At 51.1% G+C, this 14,139-nt stretch overlaps 1 protein-coding gene across 2 annotated transcripts; it reads left to right on the top strand.

Moving 5' to 3' along the window:
• Nucleotides 1-2,790: 2,790 nt before the first annotated feature.
• ITPA (inosine triphosphatase) lies at nucleotides 2,791-12,242 on the top strand. Of its 2 annotated transcripts, XM_046680098.1 has the most exons (9): nucleotides 2,801-2,902; nucleotides 3,260-3,298; nucleotides 4,642-4,699; nucleotides 4,793-4,857; nucleotides 5,534-5,607; nucleotides 6,687-6,718; nucleotides 7,381-7,496; nucleotides 10,472-10,548; nucleotides 11,757-12,242. In XM_046680098.1, the coding sequence occupies exons 1-9, from the start codon at nucleotides 2,837-2,839 to the stop codon at nucleotides 11,890-11,892; spliced, it is 663 nt and encodes a 220-aa protein (XP_046536054.1). In that variant the 5' UTR covers nucleotides 2,801-2,836; the 3' UTR covers nucleotides 11,893-12,242. The 2 variants fall into 2 exon arrangements, with proteins under 2 accessions (XP_046536056.1, XP_046536054.1); XM_046680100.1 differs by lacking the exon at nucleotides 3,260-3,298 and having other exon boundaries at nucleotides 2,791-2,902.
• Nucleotides 12,243-14,139: the final 1,897 nt, after the last annotated feature.

Here is a 14,139-nt window from a genome sequence, read left to right as displayed (position 1 = left end):
GTGTTTGGTGTGGTTAAGTTTGGGGTGTTTGGTGTGGTTAAGTTTGGGGTGTTTGGTGTGGTTAAGTTTGGTGTGCTCCAGTTCGGTGGCCTAGGTTTGATTCCTAGGCACACATCAGTGGCCACGCTGTGGTGGCAACCCACATACAAAATAGAGGAAAATTGGCAACAGATGTTAGCTCAGGGTGAATCTTCCTCAGCAAAAAAAGAGTAAAAATTAAGACTTTATACATTTTTCTGCTTAATTTGCACGTGCACAGAATGTTGTCTGGAAGGGTAAAACAAAAAACTGTCATTAGAGATAACTCTTCCTTGCTGCCTCAAACAGTTTACATCATTTTTATAGCTTTCATATGGAGTTCTCAGAGTCCTGGACCCCAAGTATGTCACTTAAGGTTTGTGGACAGACTGGAGGGGGTGGAATATAGCAGGGAGAACAACAGTGAGAGAGCTGCTGCCCTGGTTTAAGAAAGAACAGAATAGAGGGGCCAGCCCAGTGGCGCAGTAGTTAAGTGCACACGTTCTGCTTCAGCGGCCCAGGGTTTGCAGGTTCGGATCCCGGGTGCGGACATGGCACCGCTTGGCAAGCCATGCCGTGGTAGGCGTCCCACATATAAAGTAGAGCAAGATGGGCACGGATGTTAGCTCAGGGCCAGTCTTCCTCAGCAAAAAGAGGATTGGTGGCAGATGTTAGCTCAGGGCTGATCTTCCCCCAAAAGAAAAAGAACAGAATAGGGCTGGATTCATGACAGTAGCAGTTAGGGTTGAGAGGAGAGGACTGATTCAAGAACTATTTCAGAGGTAGAGCCGATAGGACCTGACAAGCTCCTTTGAGGGCAAGAATCACCCTTCTTCGCCTAACTGGGTTTTCCCCACAATTGAGGGGAGTGCACTTCCAGAGATTTCCTGTCGTAGACCTTGCTAAAGGGGATAAAAACTTACTTATTTTAATTCTAGCATAGTCTATTTAATGAATGCATGACTAATATAATCCCCTTCCTTTTTGTTCAGAGCAACTACAACTTCACTATCTCTTTATATGTTGGCTCATCAGTTAAGCAAACCAATCAAACATTTTTGTTGTCGTTCTGTTGTTGCCTGAAGAGGATTCTGTCACTTGCAACCAACAGGCCTGACTAAAGATCATACATACACAAACTTTTGCATACAATTTTGGGTATTCACCTATCTCCTCCCTTCCCCCAAGGCCTTCAGATTTAGAGTGTGGTCTATCTAAAACAAACATACATTCACAATACTCCCTGTTTAATAACCCTTTGTGGGCTCCCACAGTTTGCTGGGTGACTGATCAGCCTCCCCAACCTAGGTAGCTCTCTCAGCATCCAGGGCACCCAGGGTCCTTGCACTGGCCATAGCATTTGATACTTGTCTGTGGAACACCAGCTGCCTATACCCAGCCTGTCGCAAGCTGCCTAGCCTAAGGCTGTCGCTGAAGCTTTCAACAGCCAGGTCAGCTTTGCTGAGGGCTACCTCCTCTGACCCTCCACCTCCCTACAGATGATTTCATGAAGAAGGAAGACATGAAACAGGGAGGGCTACCCGCTCCCTGAACCTAACCCACTACTTCCCAGATCAACTCCAAGGAACCTCACAAACAGCATCGTGGAAAGGTCACTGAACAGGAAACTTCAGAACCTGCCCCAGGACACAGTAATGCCTGTGCAATACTCCCATTATCTAAGGTCACTGAGAAAGGTTTTTAGAGAGCTTGAAATTTCTGGATGTTCTCTGAGGACAAATTCTGGGGTCTAAAAAAATTCATCAAGATTATCAGAGGTCAGTAACATTAAGCAAAATAACTCATCGAGGCACTGATAGACCTCCAGACTTCTGCTACTCCTCTGACAAGACTAGCCACACCAGGAGTAGAGCTGGCCCTAAATCTCCTTTGCTTTTAACCCTTGGTTGCTGAGTCCCTGGAGGAGGGAGACAGGTGGCTTGCCCAATGAGGGTGTCAGCAGTTGATCAAGGCCTGTTGCACAGGTGGGTCTGCTAGAGCATTTTCTACTCTTCACCGTGTTCGGGATGCAAAGATCTGGCTGAGATGGTGGATACGGACAAGGGATGATGGATTTGAGAGGCTGGAGGGATGAGGGAATGAGGGAGTTGAAATATTGAAGTCCGGAGCCTGGGAGATGGATGAAAAGACCGGGCTTGCTTTAGGCGATGCCAAGTCTAAAATCACAGTCAAGAGATCAGAGCTGGTGGGGAAAGAGAACTAAGGAAGCGGGACCGAAGGTGAGGTCAGCAAAAAGACACAGGCTTGGGAGCCCTTGCCCAGTAGGAAACAACAGTTCTGAGAGACCTTGGAGTTGCCCGCAGAGCAGGCGAATCGCCCAGAACATGGGCGTGCAGCTGATCGCGGGCCTCCGTGTAGGGACAAGGGGGTTCTTTGCTTCCCTCGGGGCCCCCGTCCCAGAGAGGGGCGACAGCGGGGGTAGGGCGGGTGGTTGGAATGGTCTCTTCCGGTGCTTGAAGAGAGGGTCCCTTGGCGGGAGGGACGGGTCTCGGCGTACTCAGCCTGCAGTCTTGGGAAGACCCTAGCAATTCGGGCGCAGGGGAGCCGCGCCATTTTCCTCCCTTCTAGCGCTCGGCGCCGCAGGCTGCTCCTCCAGAAAACGGGCGCTATGCTCCCCAGGGGTCTGAGTGGGGAAGCTGAGCGCGACCCGTCGCAGCCGTGCAGCAGGATCCCCACGCCGCCGGACTGGAGACCCTCGGCCGGAATCCAAGCCGCCCCCTTCCGCCGCCAGCCGGAAGTGCTTGCGACTCGAGGCAAAGGAGCTTCCGGTGTGTCTGCCTGGTGTCCGGGTCTCACCATGGCGGCCTCCTTGGCCGGCAAAGAGATCGTATTTGTCACGGGGAACGCCAAGAAGCTGGAAGAGGTGCCGGGAGGGTGTGGGAGGGCGACCAGGAGGCGGCTAGGGGTAGCATGTGGCAAGGCCGGCTGGGGTTAGGGTGGAGAAGGGGCTTCCAGGCGGACGGAAGCACGCGGGGAGAACGGAGCGTGGGGCTGAGAGGGATGGGTTGGACCTGCGTGTGTGGAAGAGGTTGGGCCTCACGGAGTGGGACGGCCCTGTGTGTATAACCTGGGGTTGGCCTTGATAGAAAAAAGGCTTTGACAGATCCGGGCACAGAGCTTGTGGGCTTAGGGGCTGCGTGCGGCGAAGGAATGGCGGGGTGCTTAGCGCCTGTCGCAAAGGTCACCCATTAAGCTAGACCTCAAACCGGTACTCCGACAGCCGTCTGGAGCTGATCCAGACCCCGCTGTGGCCAAAGAGGTGGGTCATGTGTGAGGAATCATGATGACACCCAATAGATATGGCTGAGGCAGATCAGTGGGGTGCAGTCATTAGGGGACCCTTCGTTTGTCCACAGCAAAGGGATCCATGGCATGCCTGTGCCAGTACAGGGTGAACTTCTCAGGTGCCAGAGCGCTGTGCTGATAACAGGCTTGGAATCCTGAGGCCAGACTAGTCAGGCAGACAGGCAGTGCCACCCTGAACAGAGCCCCATGCAGGATGGTGGGTGCCAGTTCCCAAGCCCATCTCTGCCTCTGGTTGAGGAGGAGGCCCTCCCACGTTCAAAGAAGGGACTGGAATGGCCAGAGGAGGGTCACTGGAGAAGACGGACTTGAAGTTAGCCTAGAAGAGAGAGTCTTAACTCTTCATTCCCATAGTAACCATTGGCAGACTGATGAAGCCTATGGACCCTTTCTCAGGAAAATACTTTTAAATGTACAAAATAACATAGAATTACAAAGGAAATTGATTTTATTGAAGTACAATTCTCAAAATATTACAAATATTTGTGAACTAGTTACATATTCTTTATTAATGCATTAAAGGGTTCAATCTATTAGTGTGTAATTACCATAATTTTAAAGTAGGATTGTAAATGGTATTTTGAGATATCTGCTGCAACTGTAATGAATGGAGTATAACAACATCTGTAGGGGTTTTTTTCTTTTTCTTTTTTGGAGGAAGACTGGCCCTGAGCTAACATACGTGCCCTTCTTCCTCTACTTTGTATGTGGGACGCCTACCACAGCATGGCTTGCCAGGTGGTCCCATGTCGGCACCCGGGATCTGAACCTGTGAACCCCAGGCTGCTGAAGCAGAACGTGCGCACTTAACCGCTGGGCCACCGGGCCACCCCTATGTGTAGTTTTAATAGATTTAAAGGTCACAGGAGGTACTAATGCTGTTTTGGTTTGTTTTCTAATTTTACAATGGAAAGAGCTGCAAAATTTCAGCCAGGGGTTAGTGAAAATAAAGAGGTATTTTTTCCTATCCAAGCTCACAGGCCTCCTGAATCAGGATTCTGGGTAACCCCTGATAGAAACTTCCTAACCTCGGAGGACGGGTAGGGTTTCTGGAAGCACTGAGAAGGGAAGAGAGTGTTCCTGATGGGGGGTTTGGCATGAACAGAGACCTGAAGTAGGAGGGATAGAGTGAGGAGATGGGGGAACTGACCTGCTAGGGTGAAGCTCAAGGGCCTTTCTTGAGGGGAAGCTTGAGGGGACTGGCAAGAGAGTTATCTGAAAAGAAAGGTAGCTGACAGTTTGTGTAGTAATGGGGAGTCCATAACAAATGGTGACAGGTGTTCTTTCATTTTGGAACAGGTCATTCAGATTCTAGGAGATAAGCTTCCTTGCACTTTGGTGGCACAGAAAATTGACCGTATGTCTCTGTTTTTTTTTATTTTTAAAAGATGGTTCGATTTCTCTGTCTCCACACGACCTGACTCTGTGTGTGTCTGTTTTCCTTAATAAGTGCCAGAGTACCAGGGAGAGCCGGATGAGATTTCCACACAGAAGTGTCGAGAGGCGGCTCGCCAGGTGCTTGTTCTGTGCGCATGTGTTCCCATACTCGCTCCTCTTGTCCTGGTGGCTCCTGGGGCCTGTGCTTGTTGGGGTGGGCAGAGAGCAATAGGGTGAGCACAGTTTGTCATGACTTCAAGACCTACCCAGGCCTAGCTAGGCTGGAGTCAGTTCATGTTAGCCCTGGAATACTACCTTGCTCACCCTTGACTGCATAGTATTCCTGCTGACCAACACACACACACACACACACACACACACACACACACACACACACACACACTTCTCTCTCCCTGATTTTCAGAGCTATTCATTCCAGCCAATACATTCTCACACACAATCTACAATACGATATGCACACATCTACATCTGCACTCACCTATCTCTGTGGAACTGAGAAGGAGCATTTTATGCAAAGTCAGGCTGCCCAGGTATGAATCCCAGCTCTCCTGTTGCTGTGCCTGGAGCAAGGTTTACACCCTGCGAAGGGCTTTGGTGTCCTTGTCTCTAAAATTAAGATAAGAGATTAGCCAAGGGCTGTACCCTGTAGCAGATGGACCTCTATCTGCTGCTGCTTCTGCAGATCCCAGCTAGCTGTGGGTCTGGCCCTTGTCTGGGTGGCCTGGGAATTCGGGGTGGGGGCGGGGCCTTCTACTAGTTGCAGGTCTCAGGGCTGCATGTCCTTGTGCTGCAGGTGCAGGGGCCGGTACTGGTGGAGGACACCTGTCTGTGCTTCAATGCCCTCGGGGGCCTGCCCGGACCCTACATGTGAGTGCTCCCCCATCCCCTTTTAGGGCCCTGCCCAGAAACTCGCCTAAACTTCGAAATGATTGGTTACCTGATATTGCCGGTCATTCAGTGTCTTGGCATCAACACCAATATTTCAGATTGTCCTGAGGAAGGATTAGGGATCAGGAAGAGGCCTGCCTTTTCTTTTGTAAAGTGTGAGAATGTAATTGTGTAAGTGGAGATGGGCAAGGGGAACCCACTGGTCGGAGAGGTACATTATAGGCAGATCAATTTCAGGAAAGAGGAAATAAGGAAGTTGAGATCTGAGAATGGATTTTTTTAAACTACCCAGTACCCTGGACCCCCTGAGAAGGTCTTTGTGTATCTCTTGGGTACAAATACCTCAATTTGAATACCCCTCCCTGGGCTTGGAGGGCGAATGCACAGAAGTGCTGTCGCTGGGTGTTGAATACGTATATCTTTAACTTTGGGGTTGCCAATTTACTTACCAAGGCAATCCACCCATATACACTTGTCCTTACAGTGCACATTGCTCTATATTCTCACCAGCACTGTGTATTATGGTGTTTCATATTCTGCAGCGTGGGGAGTGTGAAATGTTATCACATCTGCTTTTAATTTGCATTTCCCTAATTACCAGTGAGGTCGAAGCCTTCACTGGTTTATTGATTCTTCTGTGCATTGCCAGTTTGCCTCCATTTCATTTTTCCTATTGAATTATTTCTCTTCATTTTTTTTTAAGATTTTATTTTTTGCTTTTTCTCCCCAAAGCCCCCTGGTACATAGTTGTGTATTTTTAGTTGTGGGTCCTTCTAGTTGTGGCATGTGGGATGCCGCCTCAGCATGGCTTGATGAACGGTGCCATGTCCGTGCCCAGGATCTGAACCGGTGAAACCCTGGGCCACTGAAGCAGAGCACACGAACTTAACCACTCAGCCACGAGCCAGCCCCTTCTCTTCATTTTGAGTTGAGACGTTCTTTATCATGTCCCCTTGGCTGTCCCCGGGCTCTCATCCCTGGGGATGCAGCCCGGAGAAGAAGGTGGTAGGAAGATCCAAGCGCTGCTGGTGCCTGATTCACCTGTATTTCTCTTGCAGAAAGTGGTTTCTGGAGAAGTTAAAACCTGAAGGTATTATCCCCATTTGTTTCTTCCTTTAGATCTGTTGGGAATTGAGAATCTGGGGGTTCCAGGGGAGAGGCCCCAACTAGTAACTGGAAATTTCAGGTTCCACTCCCCACCGTGGAGCCCCTGATCACCTCAGTTTCCCCATCAATAACCTGCAGCTCACAGCTTCCCCACACACCGGCGTCCTCCAGGGAGCTGGCTGAGGTGTGGGAGGAGTGGATGGGGGAGGGGTGGTGGGAGCTGTGAATTTGAAGGACAGAGGGGCTGTAGTTTTTTCTGGCTCTCTGAGAGGAACTCGGCTTACTGAGGGCTTCCTGTCCTTGCCTCAGCCAGAGCCTGGCCCGGCCTGGGGGCTGGCCGGTTGTCCTTCCTGGGACCCAGCAACGTGTACGCTGTCACCCATAGTTGCAGGCCAAAATGTTTCCTCTTTAGGTGCTTCTAAAAGCACTTTATTTTATGGAACATTTCAAACATGTACAATGGTAGAACAGGGTAATGAACCCCACGTCCCCAGCATCCAACTTCCAGGGTTATCAGCGCAAAGCCTATTTGATGACCTGTGTATGCGCACCCCACCCCACCCCCCCAATTTGGTGCCCCCCATCCGGGGTCGTGGGGGCTGGGCAGCACAGACTGCCCTGAACCCTCACTGTACCCGCCCGCAGGTCTCCACCAGCTCCTGGCCGGCTTCGAGGACAAGTCTGCCTACGCACTCTGCACGTTCGCGCTGAGCACCGGGGACCCGAGCCAGCCGGTGCGCCTGTTCCGGGGCCGGACCTCGGTGCGTACCCACGCTTGTTCCCATGCATGCCGCCAGAGGGCGCTGCGACTCGAGCCTAAGGCACAGGGTCTTCTGCGCCTTCTGCAGGATCTTCTGCAGGATGGTAGTGGGAAGGGCGCTTGTGGCCAGAGTTAGTTCCCAGGGTTTTGCACAGAGGCTCTCCTGGGCACCACAAGTAGACGTGCTGTCAATCCGGAAACCTGTTTGACCCCTGAGGCTGGTTCAGGGAAACACACCGCGGATCACAGCTGTTGAGGCCTGTACCCCCAGAGCTCTGCACTGTGTGCCCACCTAAGGATGTGGAATGTCCCTTCTTATTAAGTGTACAGTACAGTAGTGTTAACTATATGCACATTGTTGTGCAACAAATCTCTAGAACTTTTCATCTTGCAAAATCAGATGCCCTCCTAAGATGTAGAAACCAAAGGTGACAACTCCCAAAGCTGCATCTACAGCTCAGACTTCTCCAAGCTTGAATCTCCTTATTCAGCTGCTGAGGCGACAGCTTCCTTTGAATATCACACAACCTTTCCAACTTCTTGTGTTCATATAAATCTTACTTCTTGCCTCAACTCAGTGCTTCCCCGGCTGCCCTTCAACACCCCGGTGCCTGCATATCAGACTCAAGTTCTGCTGCTGCTCACAGGGTTCAGACCACCCTCTGGGCTGGCCTGCTCCCCCCACAGCACATCCATTCTCTCCTTGTGGCAGGAGTGTGCCTTCTGGCACATCACTCCTCTGCTTAGTCCCTTCTGCTCAGGATAAAAATCCAGACTCCCACCCTGGCCCACAAAGCCCTACCTTGGAGCTCCTCTGGGGGCTGTCCACAGCCCTGCCTGGGTAGATTTTGTGTGTGGTAAAAAACGCACAACATGGGGCTGGCCCCGTGGCCGAGTGGTTAAGTTCGTGTACTCCGCTGCAGGCGGCCCAGTGTTTCGTTGGTTCGAATCCTGGGGGCGGACATGGCACTGCTCATCAAACCACGCTGAGGCAGCATCCCACATGCCACAACTAGAAGGACCCACAACGAAGAATATACAACTATGTACCGGGGGCTTTGGGGAGAAAAAGAAAAAAAAAAAAACAAAAAAACGCACAACATAAACATTACCATCTTTACTCTTTTTACGTGTCCAGTACAGTAGTGTTGACTGTATGCACATTGTTGTGGAGCAGATCTCTGGGAGTTTTTCATCTTGCCAAATTGAAACTATACCTATCACACGAGTCTCCTTGCCCCCGCCCCCAGCACCTGGCAACCACCCTTCTACTTTCTGTTTCTAAGAGTTTGCCTATTTCAGACACCTCATGTGAGTGGAATCCTGCAGTATTTGACTTTTTGTCGCTTGCTTATTTCATTTAGCATAACGTCCTCAAGGTTCATCCATGTTGTGGCATATGACAGAGCTTCCTTTTTTAAGGCTGAATCATACTCCATTGTACGTATATACCACATTTTCTTTATCCATTTATCTGTTGATGGACATTTAGATTACTTCCACATTTTGGCTGTTGTGAATAATGCTGCTATCAACATGGGTGTGCAAATATCTCTTCGAGATCCTGTTTTCAGTTCTTTTGGTTATACCCAGAAGTGGGGTTGCTGGATCATATTGCCTGATAAAATTTTTAAAAATTAGTTGTAGTTAGTCTGCTACTTTCACAGAAATGTTATTTCAAAAGTCAAGCTTGAACAACCACTGGTCCAACTTCCTGCACAGTGACTGAGCAGCAGCTGCCCTGCTGACAGGACCTGGTCACTGCAGTCCCCACCATTCCGTGTTGTCTCCCCCGCCTTGGCTGCTGCATGTACTCTGTTGCTTGCCAGTTCCCACTTTACCTGAGTGGCCTTGCTGTTGCTTGTTCTGTTCTCACCTGTGCTCTAAGCCCCAACCACGTTATCCTTTCAGCAACGCATATACCAAGTCCTTTACCATCTCGTGACCTTGGCAGCAGCCGTGTTCTCCACCTGGAATGTTCTTGCTCTAGCCCTTTATGTGGCCAAAGTGTCCCCTCCTCACTGAGGCCTTCTCTCGGCTCCCCATCGAAGTCCCTCCATCCTGTTATTCTTGAGCCCAGCTCCCTGTTTGTTCCCTTCCGGGCACTTTGCATTTGGTAATCATTAATTTGTTTACTAGTGTAATGTCTGTTTCTATGAGGGCAAGGCTAGGCCTGCTGTGACCCCAGTGCTGAGAACACTGCCTGCCCCACTGTAGGTGTTCAGAAAACATTTGTGTGAGGTTCAGAGTGTTTCAGTAATGGGCTTCGGTCACACAGCTCCCCTCTAGCAGAATTTGCCTTTGGTCTGAATGACCTGGCATATATGTGGCTGATTCCCATCCTCTACTGCCTCTCTTATATTTTTTAAATTATTGTTATTTTTTGTTTGTTTTCACGGCAACATGACACTTCATGACACTAGACTATGATTTGTGCTGTTTGTAACATTTTCCTGTTGGAATTTGCCTATTACAGCCAGTATTTATTGAGTTCATTTCTGTGTTGAACATTGTGCTAAATAATTTCTATTATATTATTTCACTTAATTGTTAGAACCTCCTTTGTATTTTCAGAAATGTGGTAGTAATAGCAGGCGTAGGGTTTGTCTGCAAAGTTCAGGGTCCTCGACTTCCCATTAGGAGAAAATGTTTTCTGTCAGTTTTTCAAAGTTAACTTCTTCCATGAGGTCACAGTTTGTCAAAGCTGTAGAGAGGGAAGGTGGCCCCAAGGGCATCGGTGGGCCGATCAAGCACATAGCTCCTCCCTGTATGCGGTGGGAGAGCTGTCTTGCTCTGTTTTACTTACGTATTCAGCAAATGTTTGCAGGCACTGTGGACCCCTTGAAACCATATATTTTGAGTAAATAGGGTTTAACCAAATTCATGAACTAACCAAACTAAAACTGGCGACTGCCCTCCTCCTAGTGCGTCTCCTCCACACCCAGTGACACATCTGTCCCCCCTTTCCTCTGGCAGGGCCGGATCGTGGTGCCCCGAGGCTGCCGGGACTTTGGCTGGGATCCCTGCTTTCAGCCTGATGGATACGAGCAGACGTAAGGAGCCCCAGTTTCCTCTGGGGGTATGGGGTTGGGATAGCTGTGATCTGGGTTGGGTCAGGGCCCCGCCCAAGTGCAGGCACGCAGCTATGGGTGGGGGCAGCTCTGAGGGTGCCATTCCAGCCAAAGGCAGCTCTGCTGGGGTGGATGCAAGGAATCTGGGTGGCCCGGTTCACGGTGCGGGGGCAGCCGGGCGTAGCTGGGAGTCCTGGGCTCTCAGGCTCCAGCTCACCGCAGAGCAGCTGTGTGACTTCAGTGGCTTCCCTTCTCTGACCTTGGCTTGTCATGTAGAAACCTGACAGTTTTGTGGGATGGTCTTCTGACTCCCCCATCTAGTTTGGAAAAATGTTAACACTTTTGCAGCCTTTGGTGGGCACTACATTAAACCTCCAGGTGTCCTCAGGATTCCACATTATTCTCCCTACCCCCGCTTATTTACAAAGGATGCGTTGGCCATTATAGGAGTCAGGTTTTCCAGGCTTGAAGGGCCTGTGGGGAGTGTGGCTTGAGGCCTCACAATAGCCAGACGGGGCTGAGGACAACATGAAAGCGCACTAAGAATGCTCTTTGGTGACACAAATGTTCTATATGTGCACTGTCCAATCCAGTAGCCACTAGCCACATGTGGCTGTGGAGCAATTAAAATGTGGCTAGGGCCACTGAGGAACTGAGGTGATTTTTATTCAATTATAATTGATTTAACTTTAAATAACCACATATGGCTAGCGGCCACATATTGGACAGCACAGATCTGAAGCCCACAACTGCAGTGTGGGATTCTCACCTCACTGGAGTCCTGATGTGGAAGACGGGCCACTGGCCAGCTGTCCCACACTGCCCCCCCCAAACTCCCCCCCAGCACATTAGAGGAGACTGCTGTGTTTGTTCTGTCAGGCCCCACTGCTTCCTGTCAACAGATGACAAAGCTGATCAAACACGCAGCTCATCCCCCGTCCCCAGCTTCCCTTAACGATTTTTGTACACACTAGAGCAAGTTTAATATCCTTCCGCACTCATTAATACGGGTTCCTACCTACAGGGGAATTTAAAACCCTGTCCGATTTCTAAAGAATTAACTCTAGCCTCCAAGAGCTGGTGGCCCTGCTCTCCTTTCTTGGAGACTCCTTGAGCTTTGGGCTCTAGGAGGGGGTGGGGGGTACATACCCTCCCTGAATCTGGGCTCCCTTTTCTCTGTTGCCCCTTAGGTACGCAGAGATGCCCAAGGCTGAGAAGAACACCATCTCCCATCGTTTCCGGGCCCTGCTCGAGCTGCAAAAATACTTTGGCAGCCTGACTCCCCCTGGGGCCAGTGATGATGGCCAAGGGTCCGGGGAGGGCTAGCCTGAAACTTCCTCCATCAGGCTGGCACCCCTCCAAGTACTTCCTTCAGGGTCCCACTTCCTGGGGGTGTTGAGACAGCCTCACCAGCCGTATCTGGAGGAGCAGCTGGCTCTGCTCAGAGAAACTTTGGCCAAGGGACATCATTCTCTTGCCCTTGGGGATTCAGTGGTTTCTCCTACAGCCTCCAGGCCTGGGATCCTGAAAGGACCTTGGATGTTAGAACTGGTCTGGGTGGGATTGCGGGTTTGGGGAAGAACCACACAAACAGCGTTACATGTTTTTTAAATGCAGCAGATAAAAATTCTGGAAGGCACTGGCTTCCAAATAAACTGGATATGTCTGCTTCGAAACCGGCCCCGGGCAGGTGTCTGTCTGCTGAGTCCCCTTTGGCAGGAACAGGAAGCCTCTCAGGTGGGGGAGGAGGGCTGGGGCGGGACATGGGCAGCGCTGTGGTGAGGGTGTTTGCGTGCCCTTGCTAGCTGGAATATTACATCCTCTTTCCTTTATTCTTCAAGTGTCAGGTCGTGGGCTGACCTTTTCCATGCCAGATCTGTGCTGTCCACCCAGCCAGCGAGTGACGCCACTGCCCAGCTGGCCTCCATGATGTTCGCTGGGTTGGGGGGCGGGCAGTGTGTGATGTTGAGCGCTTTGGCTTTATTCCAGTATACGTGAGAGCAGCTACAATGTTGGCTTCTGATTATAATGCCAAGTTCCTTTTTTTTTTTTTAAAGATTGGCACCTGAGTTAACAGCTGTTGCCAATCTTTTTTTTTTTCTCCTTCTTCTCCCCAAAGCCCCCCAGTACATAGTTGTATATTCTAGTTGTGAGTGCCTCTGGTTGTGCCATTTGGGATGCCACCTCAGCGTGGCCTGACAGGCGGTGCCAGGGATCCGAACCATGGAAACCCTGGGCCGCTGAAGTGCAGCGTGCGAACTCAACCACTCAGCCACGGGGCCGGCCCCCCAAGTTCATTTTTATGATAGAGGGGATAGAGTCCTTGACCTCAGTTGGGTTGTCATGCTATGGTTCAGCCTGGGGCCTCCCAGCCCCTCAGGAGGCCCAGCTCAGCTGCCCCAGACCCTCACTATGCCCTGGTGAAGCTGTTCCCTGGGAGGGACTTTGGGGACCCGGGGCAGCTCCCTTGCCTTTCCTGCCAGTGTTTCTCTGGTAATTAGACGGTGCCCAACCCTGAGGACATTCGGAAAAGCCTGTTGTGCACAGCAGGTTGAGGGTGGGGTGGGGGCGTCCTCAGTGCTGATGCGTCACTCCCAGGCTGCTGCACTCACACGCAGCTCTGGAGAACATCCCCTCCAGCCACTGCTCCTTTGTCCTGGCAACATGGCTCAGGGCCTGGGTTTGACTGTTGTTTCCTCCCCTAAACTGCGTCAGAGCGCGTGGGTGAGGACAGAACTTCATTCCTTTGCCCCTCTCTTGCCTGCGAGGCCCAGCTGGGTTGTTTCCCCAGGAAATGCCGGTGGCCGAGCGCAGCCACCTCTGAGTTGTCTCCTTGGTGGTGGGTGATGTCTGGCTGGGGATCAGACGTGGGGTGCTGGGGGCCTGCCTGCTGCTTGCCTGTTGATTCTGGATACGCTGCCACCTGCAGGGAACACTCAGGCTACTGGGAAGGGGGCCCCAAAGAAGGACCGCATGCCACAAGGGCGGGGTGGGTCCATGGGGCTTGGGGCAGGGCATTCCTCCGTTTGCTGCTTGGCTCCTTCGCTAGAGTGCTATCCTGGGCCCACAGTACACTTCCTGTCTCCCTTCTTAAACTTTTAGCTGCCCATCCCCACAAACAGCACAGAATGTACCCAACTCTGCCTGCCCAGGAGAACTGCTCGGGGGAAGGGTGAGGTGTCTTCATTGCGCCCCCGTCTCCACTGCCCCCATCAGTGCACGAGGGCTCCCATATCGCCACTCTGCCGTCCAGCCAGCATTGGTAGACTGAGTTTTGCCAGTCTGCAAAATGGAAGGTGCCGTCTCACTGCAGGGTTGCATTTCTCAGGTAACCAAGGGGTTTGAGTATCTCCTGTCATTCCTGCTATTGTTTTTGGCTCCCTCTCCCGCCTCTTCTCAGCCTTTGCCTCTTTTCTATTGGAGTCACTGTCTCTTTGTTAATCTGCAGTAATTCTTTGTGTATCAAGATATTAGTTCCTTTTTGGTTTGAGATGTAGCAGATATCTTCTCTCATCTGCTCCCTTAGTCTGTGGTGTATTTGTCAAGCCAAAGTCCTGTAAGGGGATATGATGG

Source organism: Equus quagga, chromosome 12 (genome assembly GCF_021613505.1).
Source record: "Equus quagga isolate Etosha38 chromosome 12, UCLA_HA_Equagga_1.0, whole genome shotgun sequence".
NCBI classification, from domain to species: Eukaryota; Metazoa; Chordata; class Mammalia; order Perissodactyla; family Equidae; genus Equus; species Equus quagga.
This window is presented reverse-complemented; position numbering and strand designations above follow the sequence as displayed.

Excerpts from the sequence above, each read along its gene's own strand:
- ITPA (XM_046680098.1), top strand. The coding sequence starts at position 2,837 with ATGGCGGCCTCCTTGGCCGGCAAAGAGATCGTATTTGTCACGGGGAAC. Across the intron at positions 3,299-4,641 it reads ACCCCGCTGTGGCCAAAGAG|GTCATTCAGATTCTAGGAGA; the intron begins GTGGGTCATGTG and ends ATTTTGGAACAG. Across the intron at positions 7,497-10,471 it reads TGTTCCGGGGCCGGACCTCG|GGCCGGATCGTGGTGCCCCG; the intron begins GTGCGTACCCAC and ends TTCCTCTGGCAG.